General features: G+C 41.8%; 1 protein-coding gene across 8 annotated transcripts in view; it reads left to right on the top strand.

Annotated features, from left to right (window-relative positions):
• Zc3h7a (zinc finger CCCH-type containing 7A) overlaps positions 1 to 19427 on the top strand; it is a 41421-nt gene extending 21994 nt beyond the window's left edge. For 7 of the 8 annotated variants that reach the window (XM_085694546.2, XM_085694542.2, XM_085694543.2 and 4 more), the window contains 14 exons: positions 2310 to 2523; positions 3506 to 3570; positions 4093 to 4279; positions 4684 to 4845; positions 6556 to 6752; positions 7549 to 7649; positions 8587 to 8768; positions 9576 to 9652; positions 10396 to 10529; positions 10887 to 10992; positions 13040 to 13148; positions 14897 to 15030; positions 16573 to 16736; positions 18525 to 19427. In XM_085694546.2, coding sequence (XP_085550672.1) covers positions 2310 to 2523; positions 3506 to 3570; positions 4093 to 4279; positions 4684 to 4845; positions 6556 to 6752; positions 7549 to 7649; positions 8587 to 8768; positions 9576 to 9652; positions 10396 to 10529; positions 10887 to 10992; positions 13040 to 13148; positions 14897 to 15030; positions 16573 to 16736; positions 18525 to 18714 — 2022 coding nt within the window. In that variant the 3' untranslated portion in view covers positions 18715 to 19427. Of the gene's footprint in view, positions 1 to 2309; positions 2524 to 3505; positions 3571 to 4092; positions 4280 to 4683; positions 4846 to 6555; positions 6753 to 7548; positions 7650 to 8586; positions 8769 to 9575; positions 9653 to 10395; positions 10530 to 10886; positions 10993 to 13039; positions 13149 to 14896; positions 15031 to 16572; positions 16737 to 18524 lie in introns of those variants that run through there. The other variant, XM_085694547.2, reaches the window with a different exon arrangement.
• The last annotated feature ends 261 nt before the right edge of the window (positions 19428 to 19688 follow it).

Raw genomic sequence — 19688 nt, 5'->3', positions numbered from 1 at the left:
CTATTTTTATACTTTTAACAGCGGTTCCAGACGTTGAACTCATGTTCTCATGCTTACAAGGCAAGCCCTTTATCCTCTAAACCATCTCTTCAACCCTTCTTTCTCTTCTCAAGGGCATAGTTCCTCCTGTTTAAAGTATAATGCAATGTGGTAGATAATTTGTATTGCTTCTGGGGTTCACTTTGACTTTCTTACCTTGACATTTTCTTTGCTTCTTTTGAGGAGATAACAGATAACTGGATAGCATGGTCATTGCTGTCTAGAAGTTGATGAGTGTTTCTGGAGTGCAAAGGTTAGCATTACAGTCTCATAGAGAATAGGCGCTGGAGCCCCGGAGATGGCTCAGTGAGCAAAGTGTTTACCGTAAAAGCATAAGGACCCTAGTTTGATCCCAGTGCCAGTGTAAAAAGGCTCTAATCCTAGAGCTGCAGAAGTGGACACAGCACATTGGGACTCATTGGCCAGCTAGCATAGCCTCAAGGTAGGGAGAGCCTCAGGAATGACATCGAAGGTTAAGCTTTGATTTCTGGCTTCATGTATATATTCAGGACCCCTCCTCCTGCTCCCACACACATACTCACACAATTAAAAAGATAAATCTTTGCCAGGCATGGGGACACATGCTTTTAATCCCAAGACTTGTAAGGCAGAAGCAGGAAGATCTCTGTGAGTTTCAGGCTAACCTGGTCTATATTGGTAGTTCCAGTCCAGCTAGATATACATAATGTGACCCTTTCTCAAAACTCTCTCTTTCACTCACTCACTAAATGTGTGTGTGTATCAGGTGATATGTACATAGTAGCACAATACATATTTGGGTGTATATATGTGTATACATGTACACACACATACGCACGACCTGGAGTCATGGACCCAGGTTTGAGTCCTAGCACCCACAGGACAGCTTCCAGCTATTTATAACATCAATTCCAGGGCATCTGTTGCCCTCCCTGGCCTCTGCAGATACTGCACACACATAGCACGCATACACACACACACACACATACACACACACACACATACATGCATACATACATACATACATACATACAAGTTATTTGCCTTAAAAATATTAAACCTTGGGGCTGGAGAGATGACTCAGCAGTTAAGATTACTGACTGCTCTTCCAGAGGACCCAGGCTTGCTTCCTAGCACCGACATGGTGGCTCACAAATGCCTGTACCTCCAGTTCAAAAGACCTGATGACTCTTCTGGCAGGCAAAACATTCACACATATAAATAAATAATCTCTTTTTAAAAAATTGAATCTTTTTTTTTAAGTTGACTCAGTGGGTAAAGCACTTGGTGTGCAAGCTTGAGGACCGGAATTAGGGTCCCTGGCACACACATGAAAGGGAGGCGTGGTATTACCTGCTGTAACCTGCAGCTAGGGAGTGCAGGGACTTGCTGGCCAGCCAGCCTAGCTGAGACAATGAGCTCTTGCCTGGGAGAAGATGCCCTGTCTCAGAATAAGGTAAGGCAATTGAGAACTTTCTAATATCAACCTGGCCTCCACACATACCACACATGCATTTACCACACACATGATTTCTGTCCTTTTACACTTATTTGTGTACATGTGTGGGTGAGTGGGGGAGGTAAAAGGACAGCTTGCAAGAATTGGTCCTTCTCTTCCACCATGAGAATCCTGGGATCAAAGTCGTGATGTTTGTGTTGACAGCAAGTGCCTTAACTTCTGAGCCATTTTGCTGCCCCATCCCCCCTTTTAAGCAAATTTTAAAAAATTTAAAAATAAATATAAAATAAATAAATATGTGAGTTCAGGGTTAAGAGTGTAGCTCATGACTTGCTAGCATACATGAGGGCCTGGGTTACATCCTCAACACTGCATGGTTACACACACCTGTAATCCTACCATTTGGGAAGTAGAAGCAGGAGGATCAGAAGTTCAAGGTCATCTATGGTAACATAGTGAGTTTGAGGTCAGCCTGGTCTCCAAAGCAAGTTCCAGGACAGCTGGGACTGTTACACCACAGCCTGTCTACAAACAAACAAACAAACAAACAAAAAACCAGAAAAAAAAAGTCTCCACCAAGACTCAGTCTTTTAATTGTGAACTGGATTTTAGAGGATTCAGTCCACCCTGACATGGTGGCCAGAGCAAAGGGTTTGTACAGAACTGCTCTAAGATTGCTGTAGTGGACTTCCTTCCATTTCCATTTGATGCAAGCCCGCCCTTTTGTGCAGCACAGCTCTCTGTTTGGGGTCTGTGTTGATATGCTGGTGCTAAAACCAGGAAGCTAAGCCATTGAGAGAGGTTCATGAATCTCTTCATTTCTTCTCTTCAGCCTTCCACCCTGGGCAGAGGATCCCTCCCAACAGCCAGTGTGGCTCCTAGCTTGCCCTTTAGAACATCAACGTCTCTGCTTGAAACCTTGCCCATTGGTGCAAGGTATGCTCGTGAGCCCTCCTTTACAGAGTTTTATCCACCTCTGACCTCGACCTTGGAAGATTTCTTCTGTTCTTCTTTAAATTCATTTTCAGTGGCTGAGTCCAAGCGAGGTAAGACTTTCTCCTAAATTATAAACAATTACAGTCAGTTTTCTAAAAATGAAATTGTATATGGCAATTTTGTAAAGCATTTTTAGGTGGCAATTTCTTGAATTGTTCTCACTGTGACTAAACTCTAAAGAGGGAACCCTTAGGTCTGCATTTGGCTTCACGTAACTGACATTCTGAGAGTCAGAGGCAAGGGCATGATGTAGGCTGGGATGCAGCACTGGTTTTAGGCTGTATGATGGGCTAAGATGGTGTTCATTGTTTTGGGTAAATGCCTTGAAGTGTATTCTGCAGTAAAAGTCTGTCCCACTTTAAAGCATGTAAACTGGGAAAACATTAAAACTAGCTTCACATCTGGATTTAGAATGATAAAATTTAGAATTCTGTTGAGTTCAGCAACCTATACCCTCATTTTATCATGGAGCACATGAGTCTGGTCAGTAGTGGGTTGAGTATTTGGTTTGGGGGTTTTTGTTGTTAGTTTTCTTTTGTTTTTCTGGGGTGCTAGAGATGGAATCCAGGGCCCATACTATATACTATAGTGAGGAAAGTCTTCATAGTTTTTGGAGCTATTGTTAAATAGTTAAAGGATAAAAGTCTAAGTTACTGTTTCAGATATTTATAGTAGAGAGACTGAGAACCATGGGATGCGGAATGGCAGAGGGAATAACTGAATGGCAGACTAAGATGAGACAGCCCTGAGCCTTCTGCTCTTACTGTCAGAGAGGAGGCTGTTCTCAGCGGGAATGTAGATCTTAACCCTACTCAGTAGACCCGGCCATAGGTAATTTCTCCAATAATGGCTAAGGGTTATTCATGCCCCTGGCTCTGGAAGGAAGATTCTCTTTTGTCAGTAGTGAGTAAGAAAGCTCATAGGTTTGGGGTGGGAAAGCTGCGGGAAGCCATAGGCAGGCAGCTACAGAGCCCTTGTGTGCTGATTCCATGTAGAGTGAAAAGGTCTGTTGAAGTCTTTTTATTATTTTAGATCTGTCCACCTCAACTGCTAGAGAGGGAACAACGCTTAACAACAGTAAATCCTCCCTTTTCCTTGTAAGTTCACTTCCTCTTTTGTGAATACATCGCTTAAATTGAACATAGGCCTGTGCTTAAGTAACTGAATTATGTGAATGAAAGTGAAAGTCTCCCTTGAATTTTCTGTGTGCTGTGTTATAAAACTCATTCAGAAGATCCAGTAATAAATGTTTGAGTGTGCGACTGGATCTGTCAGAACAAACTAATCACAATTGCAGATAGTGCAAACTTTATTTAGTGCAGCCTAACAGCAAGGAGACAGGAGAGCAGAACGTGTAAGATGTGTGTCCTGTGGAAGCAGACCAATCGTGTGCTAGTCACAGCCCATAGAGGATATTACTAGAGGGGCCCAGAGTCCAAAGAGCAAAACACAGAAACTGGCAATTTGTCATAGAGAAGTACACGGGAACGGAATGGCACCAGCCTCATCCTACCCCTACAGGAGTTCAGTTCTTTCTTTAGTGATAGTACAATATATGTTGCCTGTTTTGTTTTGTTTTGTTTTGTTTTGTTTTTTTTGTTTTCTTACTCTTTTTGCAGATGAATGGACCAGGCAGTTTGTTTCCCTCTGAAAATTTCCTGGGAATTGCAAATCAGCCTAGAAATGACTATGGAAACTTGTTTGGAAGTGTGATTCCTAAGCCGTTGTCATCAGGGACTCCTAGGCACCCCCTCGAAGGAACCCACGAGCTGAGACAAGCTTGCCAGATCTGCTTCGTAAAATCAGGTCAGCCCCGAACTGGTGGGCAGCAGGATGTGAGTTATGGAGCTGTTACTGGTGGGAGCAGCCTTGGCTCTGGCGCTGTCTACTTTGAAATGTTAGGAAGAAGGCAAGGAAAGAAACAGGCAGCATCTGGTCCAAAAGTGATTTAAATTGTTGCCTTCTTTTAGTTTATGAGTGATTAGAATTCTTATCTGGATCATTTCCTTCAGTAAGGTGCCTTAACAGGGCCGCTGTTGAGTACAACACTGTATGTACTTGGTGACAAAGGCACAAGTCTACTCAAGCAGCCTGTTGAGATTTGGGGCCGTGTAGTCAGTGTCCACCATTCATGGCTGCTTATAAACTGCCTATGAAATTAAAAGGTGTTTGTTCTGCCTATGAGCAATCTTTTTTTATGTCTTTTTCAGGCCCTAAGTTAATGGATTTCACTTACCATGCTAATCTTGATCATAAATGTAAGAAAGATATTTTAATTGGTAGGATAAAAAATGTTGAAGATAAATCATGGAAGAAAATACGTCCAAGACCAACAAAAACAAATTATGAAGGACCATATTATATATGTAAAGGTATTTATTGAAATTACTTAATTGGTGTATGTTATATGATTAATCAACTTTTGGCAAGTCTCTGCTGACCACCAGGCGTTTTCCTGTACCTCTTGACTCCTTTTGTGTCGGTACTTCCTGTTGTTAAAAATGTTTAGTCAATGGTGGCACACACCTTTAATCCCAGCACTCAGGAGGCAGAGGCAGGCGGATCTCTGCGCGTTACAGAGCAGCCTGGTCTGCAGAGCAAGTTCCAGGACTGGCTTCATAGCTATAGAGAAACCCTGTCTTGAAACCCTTTCCCCTAAAAAAAAAAAAAAGACAAAAAAGATGCTTAGGTTAGGAGAAAAACAGTACTTTGAATAGGTCAGTTCATATTTTCTGCTATTTTTACTGTTTTTTATTTTGTGTGTGTGTGTTTTAACATTTTGTGTATATGTTATAGTTTGTGAAGACAAGGCCTAAAAGGGTTTTAAGTAGAGGCCTCAGTTTCACCTCTGAGAACCACAGCCCTGGAATAGAGCTCTGAAATGTTCCTGAGAGTTTGCATTCTCCTTTTGGTTTAAGCTTCGTCTGAGTGAGCTTTGAACGCCACTAGGGAAAAAAGAAAAAAGAAAGGCAAAAAAATAAAAAGATGATTTTATTTGTTTATTCATTTTATTTATTTTTGGTTTTTCGAGACAGGGTTTCTCTGTAGCTTTGGAGCCTGTCATGGAACTAGCTCTTATAGACCAGGCTGGCCTTGAACTCACAAAGATCCTTCTGCCTCTGCCTTTTAAGTGCTGGGATTAAAGGTGTGCACCACCACCACCCAGCTTTATTATTTTTTGTAGTTTTCATTTTATTTATGAATTTTATATGTGCAAGTGTTTTGTCAGAGTATATGTCTGTGCATCTGAATATATATTTGTTCAGGGTCTGCGGAGTCCCCTGGGCCTGCAGTTATAGAAGGTAGTGAACCACCATGTGGGTGCTGGGAATGGAACCTGGGTCCTCTGCAAGAGCAGCCAGTGCTCTAAACTGCTGAGCCATCTTCCCAGCCTGATTTTTTAAAATTTATCATGTATACAATGTTCAGCCTGCATGCTAGAGGAAGACACCATATCTCACTATAGATGGTTGTGAACCATCTTGTGGGTGCAGGGAATTTGGACTCAGGTCCTCTGGAAGAGCAGCCAGTGAGTGTTCCTCACTGCTGAGCTATCTCTCTAGCCCCCCAATTTGTGTGTGTGTGTGTAAGAGAGAGATCACGATCACATTCACCTGTTACCCTCTTAAGTTCCACTTTCCCCACAAAATGGTTTTTTTTTTTAATTTTTTTTTTAAATATTTATTTATTATCTATACAATATTCTGTCTGTGTATATGCCTGCAGGCCAGAAGAGGGCACCAGACCTCATTACAGATGGTTGTGAGCCACCATGTGGTTGCTGGGAATTGAACTCAGGACCTTTGGAAGAACAGTCAATGCTCTTAACCGCTGAGCCATCTCTCCAGCCCCCACAAAATGGTTTTTAACCTTAATAGGCTATACATGTGACTATTGAAGTGTCTTCTCCCATTGTAGTTAAACATTTCTGCTTTTAGACTGAATCTTACCCCATGCTCCGTAAGGGATGGCTGTCCTTGCTTGAAGCTCTCTGATTATTAGGGATGTTCAGATGATGTTGTAACTGTGCTTACCATTCGTTGGCCCTGGAACATGTGTCTCTGACTCTCCTACCTTTCCAGATGTTGCTGCAGAGGATGAATGTCGATATTCTGGTCACTGTACATTCGCTTATTGCCAAGAAGAGATAGATGTGTGGACCCTTGAAAGAAAAGGGGCATTCAGTCGAGAGGCTTTCTTTGGTGGCAATGGAAAGATCAGTCTTACTGTGGTCAAACTTCTTCAAGAGCATCTTGGAGAGTTTACATTTCTTTGTGAGGTGATTTCTTCATAACTCATTTTCTGCTGTAAAATTTGGTGATATGGTGGGAGATTGTAACTCCTTAGAGAGCTCTTGCCTGGCGTGCATAGATGTTGCAGCAGTGTTCTTAAAAAAGTTGTGGCTGGGTGCTATGGTGCACGTCTTTAATCCAGCATTTGGGAAGCAGAAGAAGACAGATCTCTGTGGGTGCAAGGTCAGCCTGAGTGAGCTCCAGGTTTTCCAGGGCTACTTAGTGAGACTCTTGTTTTAACAAAAAACAACAACAACAAAAATTGTGTTCAGGTATGATGGCACCCACCTTTAACCCAGCACTCCTGGAAGGCAAAGGCAGGTAAGTCTCTGTGAGTTTTAGGCCAGTCTTGTCTACATAGTGAATTTTAGATCAGCCAGGGATACCAATGATTCCCTTTCAAGAAAACAGAAATCTCTAAAAATTTCTGATTTGTAAGCCTCAGTGTATAAAGTGCTCAGCAGACCCTGTCATATTGTAAAGTCACTCAATAACCAATGGCCTCTGTACTATTAGTGTATGAAGAAATAGACAAAATCTGAGCCTGGTGCAGCAGGAGTTTGAGGGAGAGGGACCACTGTAAGTTCAAGGCCATTCTGGACTATACAGAGATCCTGTCTCAAAATAGCCAGAGCAGAATGAATGGTAGTAAGGTTTCAGGTTGAGTATCAATTGGCACAGATTTTAAATCCATAAAAGGTACTGAAACTAAGGCAGTATTCTTGGCACAGAATTCAGACTTGTGTTTATTTGTATGATAATTTTCTTTTTTCTCTATTTCAGAAATGTTTTGATCATAAACCTAGAATGATAAGCAAAAGAAATAAAGATAATTCCACTGCTTGTTCTCACCCGGTTACAAAGCATGAATTTGAGGACAATAAGTATGTTGGTGATTTCTCATTTTTATAGTGACAAAAAATAGATTTTCATAGATCCAATAAAGGCAATAGTAGACTAGATATCGGGTATATACAGTTAACATAGCAGAGGAGGCAAAATTAGGTAGACCTGAACTTCAGGACAGCCAGAGCTCCATAGGGAGACCACTCTGCCTCAATGAAAAGAAAGGAAGAAAAAAAAAGGAAGAAAGGCAGGAGAAGGCATTTCTCCTGCTCTTCTGTTCTTCTGAGAAGCAATAACTATTTTAAATGTCTTCTCGTTGGGTGTTATGGCACATGCCTGTAATCTCAGTACTCAGGAAGATCACAAGTTTGCATCTAGCATGGCCTACTTGGTAGATTAGGACAGCAGGTTCTAATTTAAAAACCAGTCTCAATACAGCAAAAGAGTGAACCAGTGAAATGACTCAGTGGGCAAAGGCATTTTTACCAAGACTGACGGCTTGAGTTCATCTCCAGGACCCACGCGGTAGAATAAACAGAATCTGTTCCAAGTTGTTCTCTGACCTCCAAATGTAGGGCATGGACACACATGCATGCGTGTGCGCGCGTGCGCGCGCGTACACACACACACGCTAAATAAATGTAATAGAAAAGGCAGAAAAGTTTTTAAAAATGCTTTTTTTGCCCATTTGTGAATTAAGTACTGAATTACTTAGAATTACTAGATTATTTAATATAGAAGAGAATATTAATTTACAGCTTCTTGTGACATACATTTAGATTTTTCTTGTTTAAACTGTAATTAGAAATTAGTTATGTGCATAATTTTTTCTGGCACTAATTTTAATGATTTTTCTGACTAGAACTTGACATTGTGTGTATGTGTGTGTGTGTGTGTGTGTGTGTGTGTGTGCATGGTTATTCAAAGTTGGAAGAACAGTATTAAAATAAAATGTTACTTTTTTTTTTGTCTTAGGTGCCTTGTCCACATTTTGAGAGAGACCACAGTAAAATATTCCAAAATACGTTCTTTTCATAGTCAGTGTCAGCTTGATCTGTGTCGACATGAGGTCCGTTACGGTTGCTTAAGGGAAGATGAGTGCTTCTATGCCCATAGTCTTATTGAATTGAAAGTATGGATAATGCAAAATGAAAGAGGTAGGTCTGTGTTGGCTTGTTACTGTCCCTGTATGAGGAGTCAGGGAGTGCCAGAACAGTAGTAAGGGGAGTTACCTTCTTAGCTAGTTCATCTGATAGCAGTAGGCAAAGGCACTTGTTGCCCAGCCTGATGACCCTGGAATCCATGTGATGAAAGGAGAGAACTGACTCCTGCACCTTGTCCTCTGAGCTCCCCTTGTGCGCAGAACAGAGTAAATAAATTATGTGTAATAAAAATATGTAAGTGTGCTGTTACACAAAGAAGCCCTGTCTTGAAAAACCAAAAAAAAAAAAAAAAAAATGGGTGAAGTTCCAACCCCAGCGTTGGGATTGAACTTAGGGCTGTGTGCACTCTGGGCAGGCTCTTGACCGCTGAGCTTGTCTCCAGTCCACTTTCACTGTTTCTGTCACTACTTTGTTGAGCTAACCTAGAACTCACTCTGTAGCCCAAGCTGATCTTGAGTTTGGAATCCTCCTGCCTTAGATTCCTGAGTAGAGGACTGGGACCACCATGCTTGGCTACTATAGTGTTTGTTTTAAAGAGTTACCTATTTTGGATGTGGTTTCATGCAGTTAATGATTGATATTTAGATGTAGCATGGATTTTAAGAATGGAGAAAGAATTCCTCAGAAGGCATAAAGAACTGTGCTTGTAAATATTCTGTTTTGAAAAATGTAATGCAATGTACATTCGTCTTGGATGGATCTGGCTGCCTGAGAACTGGGGAGTCAGGGTTCTGTGTGTCACTGACCCCAAATAGGTGGGTACTGTGCTGTGTTCTTAAGAGAAACTTGTCCATTTCCTAGGTATCTCCCATGATGTTATTGCTCAAGAATCCAAACAGTATTGGAGAAGTTTGGAAGCAAACATGCCTGGAACTCAGGTATTGTCCCTCGTTTGTGTCTTTGTGAGTTGTGCGCCTTTCTGGAGTTGCCTAGTTGGTGCCAGGTTGGTGCCAGGTTCAGGTTCATGCTTGCAGTCCTTAGTATTTGTTCAGCTGAGTAACTCTCCTGTGAAAAAGTTATCTGCATTGATCACCCTAGAAGAGAAAATGGCATCCTGTGATGTCTGCTAAAGACATAGAACGCTGCTTTCCTTTTTAGTTTACTTGGGGGAAACACTGAGTCTTCGACTTTGGCTATTTTTGCTTAAGAGACAGATGGGCTATGTTTTGTTTTTGTGCCCTTGGTTCAGTTGTTAAGCCATTCATTCATTCTCCTCCACCACCCAAAAGCCACTCAGCTTACTTGATTTTGTTTTATTTTTTAATTTTTTGTTTTTCAAGACAGGGTTTCTTTTTATAGCCCTGGCTGTCCTGGAACTCAGTCTGTAGACCAGGCTGGCCTCAAACTGAGAGATCCACCTGCCTCTGCCTTCCAAGTTTGGTATTAAAGGCTTGTACCAAAAAATTAGCTTTTGTCAGTTGAGGTGTGGTATGTGGTGTGTATAGTCAGTTTTTATCAGATTCTTTTGTGTATGTGAGACAGTTTAGATTAATTATTAGCATATATTATTTGTCAAGTCATGGATCTAGACAACTAAGCTATCATGGTACAAATGCATTGCAATTTAATATGCTGGTTTAGGAAATTGTTTTCTGTTATAATTGGTCTTTCATTGTTTAAGGTACTTGGCAATCAGATAATGCCTGGATTACTTAATATGGAGATAAAATTTGTATGTGCTCAGTGTCTGAGAAATGGTCAAGTCATTGAACCAGACAAGAACAGAAAGTACTGCAGTGCCAAAGCACAGCACTCGTAAGTATGTGTGGATGCCTGCCAGTCCCTGCACTCCATGGCGTGCAGTCGTGCCTGTAGAAAAGCGGCCAGGACAGGAAAGTCAATAGTAGATGTGCGAACAAAGTGAAAGGATACAGCAGGTGTCCTACAAGCCTCGCAAATGGTGTTTTCTTTAGTTTTACCACTTTCTTTGTTAAGAATTCAATCAGTGCTGATAAAGATCGAGAGAAAGTGAAGCCATAGACCCATAAAGCATTTCGTAGAAGGGGTGAAACAAGAAATCTCTGATCCCTTGGGTGCTCAAGCTGTGCCTCTCCTTTTAGGTTATGTTGTCTTTTGCCCAAGTGTTGTTTTTCTGAACTCCATGTTTTTTAGGTGGACCAAAGAGCGTCGTGCGATGAGAGCGATGTCTTTTGAACGTAAGAAGTGGAAGAACATCCGTCCTCTCCCCACAAAGAAACAAATGCCTTTACAGTTTGATGTACATACGTAATTTTTAAGCCACTTTTTTAAATTAGGCATTTCCAATTATTAGAAATTAGTGCTAACTCAGATTGAAGCTCAGAACCCTTTAAGTGCTGCTCGTCAGTTGTAATGAAATTGAATCTGTTTTTGTTTTTTACTTGCCCTTTGGTGTATGTGTGTGACTCCAACAGTTTTAATATTGATTGGTACTTCATAGATGACTTGAACAGAGTGAAAAGATAACCGGACTTGAGGAAAAGTGAGGGAATTTTGCATCACCTGTGTGGCTTGCAGCTTTGTTAACAAGGCTAGTCTTTGAAAGGCGGTGATCTGGCTGTTTGTCTAAAGTGGAATTAGATGACTTTTGTATGAAAAGTTAAGAGATTTATTAGAACCTTGATATCTTGGGCATTAAAAGGATAAGGTTGTATATGTACCAGAGACTTCGCTAAAACATGCATCTGGGCTAAGTTGTAGCTCAGTGGTAGATTACTTGTCTAGCGTGTGTGAGGTCCTGAGTTCAATCCCCATTACTCCTGTGATTCTTATTGTAGTTTCTGAGGCAGATGTTCAGGGCTGTTGATTTTTATTTAATCTTCAGTGTGGTGAGCTCTATCACATAACATCTCAGTAGCTTATTGCCTCTTTTCCTCCAGTCATGTTAGGTGTTGCTAGAACAGATAATCCTCTGTGTATTTGTGTGTGTGTGTGTGTGTGTGTGTGTGTGTAAGACTGTGTAGAAAATAATCTTTCAAAAGGTCCCTGTCCCATGTCTTGGCTTCATTTGCACATCTGTTAAATTGGGATCATTACGCCATAGAGAGAGTAATATCTCATGGGAGTCTTTGAAATCCAGCACAGTGCCTGGTCTTGTCCTTCGTATTCTCTGTTCTTTATCTTTGAAAGACTTTGGGTAAGCCAGGAGTGGTAGCTCACACCTGTGACTCCCACACTCAGAATGTAGAGGTAGGATTGTTAATGCAGGGGCAGGAGAGTCACCACAAGTTTAAGGCCAGCCTAGTGTACAAAGTAAGCAAATTCCATGCTAGCCAGGGTTACATAAACAGACCGTGTCTCAAAGTCTCAAACAAGAGAAAAAAAAAAGAATGTGCACTAGCTAGTGATTACACTGACTTATTGAATAGGCTGTTGACCTCTTGTAGGTTTTCATGTGGGATTACTGAATTTCATCCAAAGAGAAAATTTAGTGTTGGGGATTTTGCAAAAGCAAATGCTGAACATTCACAGTTCTGTAAGACGAATAGTGGGAAGAGCAGACATAGCCAAGTTAGCAATTAAGGGTTAATGTTGTATCACTACCAACACTAGCTGGTGAGACCTAGAAACGCGCTTTCTTGGTGATGGAGGTTTTCCTTGTTCTTGGAGACTAGTGACTCTTAGGGAGAACTTTTCTGATGATTACTGTCACTTTGTTTTTTTACTAGTGCACCCTGTTTCCATTGCTGGTTAAAATTCCACATAACCAGAAGAGTTCTGTTTGAAAGCCTCTTAACTCCCTGACCTGGTTAGTGTAGCTGTCTCCAAAGACACTGTGTCTGGTGAGTTGTGGCTAAGGTTAGTTCTCAGTGTAGGGTCATTAGCATTTGAGTCTGCAAGTTTTCCGGCAGTGTCTAGTAAACTTGGAGCAAGCTATAGTCTCTTTCTGTTCCCAGGACTGATTTGGAAGCATCCTGAATATTCTAGGAAGAGAGCAATAGCCACCTGACAGGCATCAGATGTGCTCTGTAGAGATGAGGTGACTTTGTAGGAAATCTGTGCTTCTTAATTCTGTGCTTCACTTTCTTTGGGAAATTCTGAAATAGAAATGTTTGTATTACTATCTCAAGTATTTTGGGCTTATGATCCATTTGAATGGAATTAATCTTGAAGTTTGTACTGCTAAGCACTGATAACAACACTTACTTTGTTTAAATTTAAATATAGTTATACTAAGCAGTGCCCTGTTTTAAAGTGTGTGTATGTGTGTGTGTGTGCGCGTGCATGTGTATATATGTATATGTGTATGTTTATACATATACATATATTATTTATTTTTCACACAGCTATGCAACCATGTTGCTTCTGGAAAAAAATGTCAGTATGTTGGCAACTGTTCCTTTGCTCATAGTCCTGAGGAACGTGAAGTGTGGACTTACATGAAGGATAATAGAAGTAAGTTCGTGTTATTTATGTCCTTTGGCTTCTGTGAAGTTCAGTTCCCCATGAACACAGCAAGCAGCTTGCATGGTTTTGGCTGCAGCGCTAGCTGTGCTGCTGCTGGCTGGAATCGTGACCATGGCCTCCTTGGTGTGGAAGCTGACTTTTTTTTTTTTTTTTTAACTTTTTGAGACAGTTTCTCTGTGTAACAGTCCTCTAGCTGTCCTGAAACTTGCTCTGTAGACCAGGCTGGGGTTAAAGCCATGAGCCACCACTGCCCGACCTGTGGAAACTGACTCCTGATATGGGTTTGGTTTGACCACATTTGGGTGTGAATCTGTAGTTCCTCATCCCGGGTATAGTAGGCATCTTCCTTACAAGAGAGAAGCCCGGGATAGCTCAGTTGGTGTGATTTTAAACAAGATTGCCTCATTGGTCCATCAGGTGGATGAGAGTTTGAGAGGTCCTTCAGGCAGCTTTTACTTTGAAATCTAAATAAATAGTTTTACTACAGAACTTTTTGTTTTAATTAAAAAAAAAAACCACACTGATAGAAATGCATGTATCCAATTCCTCTATTACAAGAATCGTTTGGAATGAAGGCCGACCTGCCGTGTGATTTGTGTGGAGAGGATGCACTCTTGTTCTACTTAAAGTAGGCCTTCCTGAGGCTTTTCCTGCTCTGAAAGAAGAACAATCTCTAGTTTTATGCCTCATCTCTGATTGATGATTGAATGTTAGAAAATTTCAAAGCCAAATTTAGACTAGATCTCACTACCAGATTTTTTAACACTGATTCTCAACTGGGAACATATTTTGCTGCATAGCCTCCTTCCCTGGGAACATCTGGCCCTGTCTGGAGATGCTGTCATACCCATGACTCGGGAAGATGTGCTGCTGACCTCTAAAGACAGGGTCCAGGGGTGCTGCTAAATAGCCTGTAATGCATTACCCAGCCAGAAAGGAGCAGAACTGACTTTAGTAAACCCTGGCCTTAGGTTCAACAATAATGTAGAATGTACCTGTCCTTACCCAGGAACCAGCCTACAACCACTGTCCAGAACGTGGTCATAGTGATATTGTACATTGCACCCCAGCATGTTGATGCTCTAGGACTGTGGCTTGATTGGTGGGGCCCTTTCAAAGTCAAGCCTTGCTTCTGTGGGGTTTCCCATCTTTCACAATGACCAAGATGTGTGTCAGCTGCAACTGTTCTCTTCCTGTAAGGTACCTCCTGTGGTGACAGCACTGAAGTTAGTGTAGACAGGGTGACCTGAAGTAGTGCTGAGGCCTTGTGCACAGCCTTGTGATGGTCCTGAGTTTTAAACACTTCCAAGTGCCTTGCAAATACAGGAAGAAGTTAATAATGAAGCTATTTTTGCAGTATTAACAAGTCCTGAAAATTGGTTCTTCTGCCTGAAAGTTTATCTGCTTCTTAGATTGGATTTGTCATCTCTCAGGTCTAATGTAATATCTGTTTAGTTTTGTTTTGTTTCTTTTTATTTATTTATTTTTTCGGGGGGCAGGGGCAACGACAGGGTTTCTCTGTGTAGCCCTAGCTGTCCCAGAACTTGGTCTGTAGGTCAGCATGATCTCAAACTTAGAGATATGTCTGTGTCTGCCTCCCAAATGCTGAGAATAAAGGCATGAGTCACCATGACGTTTGTTTTGAAAATGTACGAGTGATAGTAAATACACAGGCTTGTTTGTGTATTTGAATGGCATTTCCTGGTTGTTTCTAAACACAGTTCCTTTTTCCTCAGTACATGATATAGAGCAGTTTTATGAACTCTGGCTGAAGAATCAAAAAAGTGAAAAAAGTGATGATGTAGCCAGTCACTGTAACAAAGAAAATGGGAAGCAGATCCACATGCCAACAGATTATGCTGAAATTACTGTAAGTACCATTGCTATCTCATTTGTGCTTTGGGGCTGCTCCTGCAGCTTTCTCCTCCTCTCTTCTCCAAAGCCTGGCCCTGTCACCTTCTGGTGTCTTCTTTCCACTGTGCTTTTTTTGCCATTAGCTTAAGTTTCCTGTGCCTGAAACATTCTTGCTTGAATTTTTAATTTCAAAAACATAAAGAAGCTTGGTTGGGATGTAGCTCCATTGGTAGAGTCCTTGTCTAGCATGCACAATCCCCTGGGTTCAGTCCCCAGCACCACATCAACTGGGTGCTACATGCCTGTAATCCCAGCACTCTTGGGAAATCGAAGCAGAAGTGTCAGAAATCTAAGGCCATCCTTGGTTACCTGGCAAATTAGAGGCCATCTGGGCTCTGTAAGAACCTGTCTCAGCCAGGTGGTGGCAGCGCACACCTTTAATCCCAGCAGTCGGGAGGCAGGCAGATCTCTTAAGTTTGAGGCCAGCCTGGTCTACAGAATGAGCTCCAGGACAGGCTCGAAAACTACACAGAAAAACCCTGTCTTGAAAAACAAAACAAAACCTGTCTCTAAAACCAAAATTGTTACACATGGTTGTACACACCTTTAATCTCAGCACTTGGGTGATCTCTTTGAGTTCAAGGTCAGCCAGGACTCCACAATGAGACCTGTGCAAAAAATGAAGAAAACATGAATGGCTTGAGTCTACTATTCCACATTAAGTGATGTTAATACTTTGCGTCTGTAAAATAAGTGAAGGTTCTACAGATAAAGTTGGAAGTGTGTGTGTTCTTCCCAGAGGAACCAGATCCAGGGGGTGTATTTCCATATGTTTACATATCACTGGTGTGACCTTTTTTCTTTTAAATGAAAGGCAGGAGTTCACTCTAGCCCAAACTGACCTTGAATTTGAACAGTCTTAGTCTGCAGAGCACTGGAATTACAGGTGTTAGACACCACACCTGGCCATTATATGTGGTTATTCTTCCTTTGTACTTTTGCTTCTCACCCACATCCATCACCACTGCAGAGCTGTGTCTGTCCTGGTCTTTTGTGTGTCTGCTTAGGACACATGTGAGTTCGAATCGTTCCTAATACTTAAACCTCTTTGTGACGTGTAACTTTGTCCGTGCAGGGCCAGCATATTTACTTACGGGGTACCTGGTGCAAATCTGGTATAGTCGGGGCTCATTTATAGAATTGCTGCTGGTTATTCTAGAGCTGGCCCACTCTGACCTTAATGCATGTCCTGCTTTTCCTTGGGATGTAAACTTCCGCCCAGAATACTTACCTGCTTCTCAGATGACTTTGCTTGTACGGCAGCTTTTCTTGGCCTCCTTGTCAGAACTTAACTAGATGACTAGCACAGGACCCATCCACTCTTGTGCTTCCTATGTTGGCTTAGGTTCCCATACTGTAGTTGGTCCTGTGCTGATACTACCTCTGACTTTGGGTTATATGTCCCTTGCTTGACTTCCCCAGAGTGGAGCCTGAGCTGAGCTCAGGCTGCATTGGGAGGTGCAGGCTCTCAGGCAGCACATCTTCCCACACGCTTTAGGTGGACTTCCACTGCTGGATGTGTGGGAAGAATTGCAACAGTGAGAAGCAATGGCAAGGTCATATCTCTTCCGAGAAGCACAAAGAGAAGGTTTTCCACACTGAGGATGACCAGTATTGCTGGCAGCACCGCTTCCCCACTGGGAACTTCAGTATTTGTGAGAGGTATGTAGGCCCTTGGCAGCTTCTCCCTGCAAAAACAGCTGATCTCATGGTACTTCTTTGGTTATTGTATCTGCAGACAGAATAGGATGTAGGTGGTAGTCTCGTTATAATGCCTGGAAGGATAGGATGTGCAGGTGTACCTGTGTTAGTGCTCTGCCCCGGGAGGAGAGGCTGTGCGTGTGCACCTATCCAAACTCACCGTATCTCTCAGAAGCACAAAGAGAAGGTTTTCCATACTGAGGATGACCAGTATTGCTGGCAGCACTGCTTCCCCACTGGGAACTTTAGTCTATCGTCTTTGGATTCTCATCTCTGATTCTCTGATCTTTTGTCACAATCTTTGCTCACAATAAATGGTCATCAAATAGAGGTGGCCTTTAGAGGAATAACTCAGCAGTTATGAGCATCTGCTGCTCTTGGAGGACCAGGTCACAATCGCCTGTAATTTCAGATTCCAATGGATCTGACATGCTCTTCTGGTCTCTGCAGGCACTTACATGCATATGGTACAGATATATACTTAGGCATATCTATATATCCTGAAAATGAGAAAACAAATATTAACAGAAATAAAATAGGAGCATAACTATATCAGTCTTTTGTCTTAGAAAAAAATTAAATAAAGAGTGGGTGTGGGTATGGGGATTCATGCCTCTAATCCTAGCAGCAGGAAGCCATCATAAGGAACTTACTTCAAGTTTGAGGCTAGTCTGAGCTACACAATATCTCAGTGAAAAAAAATTAAATCAAAAAAATGAAATTCCCCCCCCCCAAAGATAGGGTTTTTCTGTGTCACAGCTCTGACTGTCCTTGAACTCACTTTGTAGACCAGGCTGGCCTTGAACTCAGAGAGATCTGCCTACCTCTGCTGGGATTAAAGGCATTTGAGTTCAGGGCCAACCTGATCTACCGAGTGAGTTCCAGGACAGCCTGAGCTACACAAAGAATCCCTGTCTTGAAAAAAATAAAACAACAAAAAGAATTCTTTTTTTCTTATTTTTTCGAGACAGGGTTTCTCTGTGTGTAGCTCTGGGCTGTCCTGGAACTTGCTTTGTAGATCAGGCTGGCCTCAAACTCACTGAGATACACCTGCCTCTGCTTCCTAAGTGTGGGGGTTAAAGGTACGCACCACCACAGCTGAGCGATTGATTGATTGATTGATTTACGTTTCCCCATCCTCAATCAGAGGCTGGGAAGATGATCTAGCAGGTATGAACACTGCTTATTGCCTAAGGGTGAGGACCTGAGTTCAAACCCCCAGAACACATGTAAAAAAAAAGCCAGACATGTTTGCCAGTAGGAAGTGCGGGGACAGGATAGTTGATGGAGCATGCTTACCACTAGCCTAGCCTTAGGTTCAGTGAGAGACCCTTTAAGGGAATTGCAGGGAGTGTGGTACAGCAGGGCACCCAGTGACCCTCCTCTGCTGTCCACACACCAGCCTAGCACTGTTCCACTGAGCTATACCCCCAGCCCAAGTCTGTACTTTATGATAAATTCTTTGAAATAAATTCATAGTACTAATTTCCCTGTAATGTATATTGTGCCTATACAAGACTTGTTTCCCAGGTTTAAGCTTCCCAACTGGATCTGGGATGCAACTCAAACGGTTAGAAGGGACATGTACTTAGTAGGCAGGAGGTCCTGTCTGTTATCCCCAGCAGCAAAAACAGTGGCCATGATAACCTGTGACTGCAGAAGGTGTGTACAGGCAGGCAGGTCATCAGCTGAGGAAGACTGTGTTCTAATTGCCTCATGGATGCTAAGCACGCTGCCTCCTCCTGACAGGTATATGAATGGCTCCTGCACAGAAGGAAGCAACTGTAAATTTGCACATGGAAATGCTGAACTTCATGAATGGAAAGAAAGAAAGAAGGCCCTAGAGATGAAACTCAACAAAGCACGAAAAGATCACTTAATTGCCCCAAATGATAATGACTTTGGAAAATATAGTTTTTTGTTTAAAGATTTAAACTAACACACTGGCTTTTATGTAACCCAATCAGAGCACTGACCAGAAAAATTGGAGGTGTTGAAAAGCACGTAGCAGAGGAGCCGCAGGTTTCCTGCATGATTGGTATCTATCGTTCTCCTGAGCAGCAACCACAGTAGATAGGAAACGGCTGTTTGACAGGCCTGGCCAGGCTCTCACAGAGCCTCTGGCATCGGATGGCAAAGTGACTTGCTGCTGGTTGCTGTCTGTTGGACAGACTTTTGGATGAGGTGTGTTGAGAAAGGATAAAGTTTACATCTAGGATGACTCTCTGAGTTGGTCCATCAGATAAGAACTATGACCATGAGAGAATAAATGGACACTGGGATCAGAATACATAATGGATGAAATTATTTACATGTTTTAGTGGAACGAATTTATTTAATATAATAAAGTTTGCTACTTATCTGTATGTAGGTTGCTAAAAAGGATTTTAACTCAGATTTTTAAGCCAAATAACCATTTAGCACTACTATCTGTTAAATGGGTATTTTCTGTATCTGTATGTTTCGCTGTGGTAAGGGAACTGGTGATCATGTACATCAAGAATATTTTGAAAATAATCAATTGACACAAATTTTATTTCTTGGTCTTTTGCTGTTTGAATAATGATTTTTGAAAGATTAAACTTGTACTGTTGGTATTGTGTAGTGTATGGACCAATATTGCCTGTAATAAAAGATTTTATATAGCTATGATGCTCATAGTTTTGGTGTAGTCTTTTCTCCATAAAGAATTGTTGGAACAGGCTTTTACAGAGGTTTTGTTTTTTGGTATTTATTTATTTGGTGTGTGGTGTGCTATGGCTTGAGCTCAGCACTTTTATTTTATTTTATTCTTTTGTGTTTTTTGAGACAGGGTTTCTCCATGTGGCTGTGACTGTCCTGGAACTCTGTAGATTATGCTGGCCTCACCCAGCACTCTGTACATGCTAAGTGGACACTACCTCTGAACTAAAT

The sequence above is a fragment of the Myodes glareolus genome, chromosome 9 (genome assembly GCF_982192425.1).
Source record: "Myodes glareolus chromosome 9, mMyoGla1.1, whole genome shotgun sequence".
Classification (NCBI taxonomy): Eukaryota; Metazoa; Chordata; class Mammalia; order Rodentia; family Cricetidae; genus Myodes; species Myodes glareolus.
This window is presented reverse-complemented; position numbering and strand designations above follow the sequence as displayed.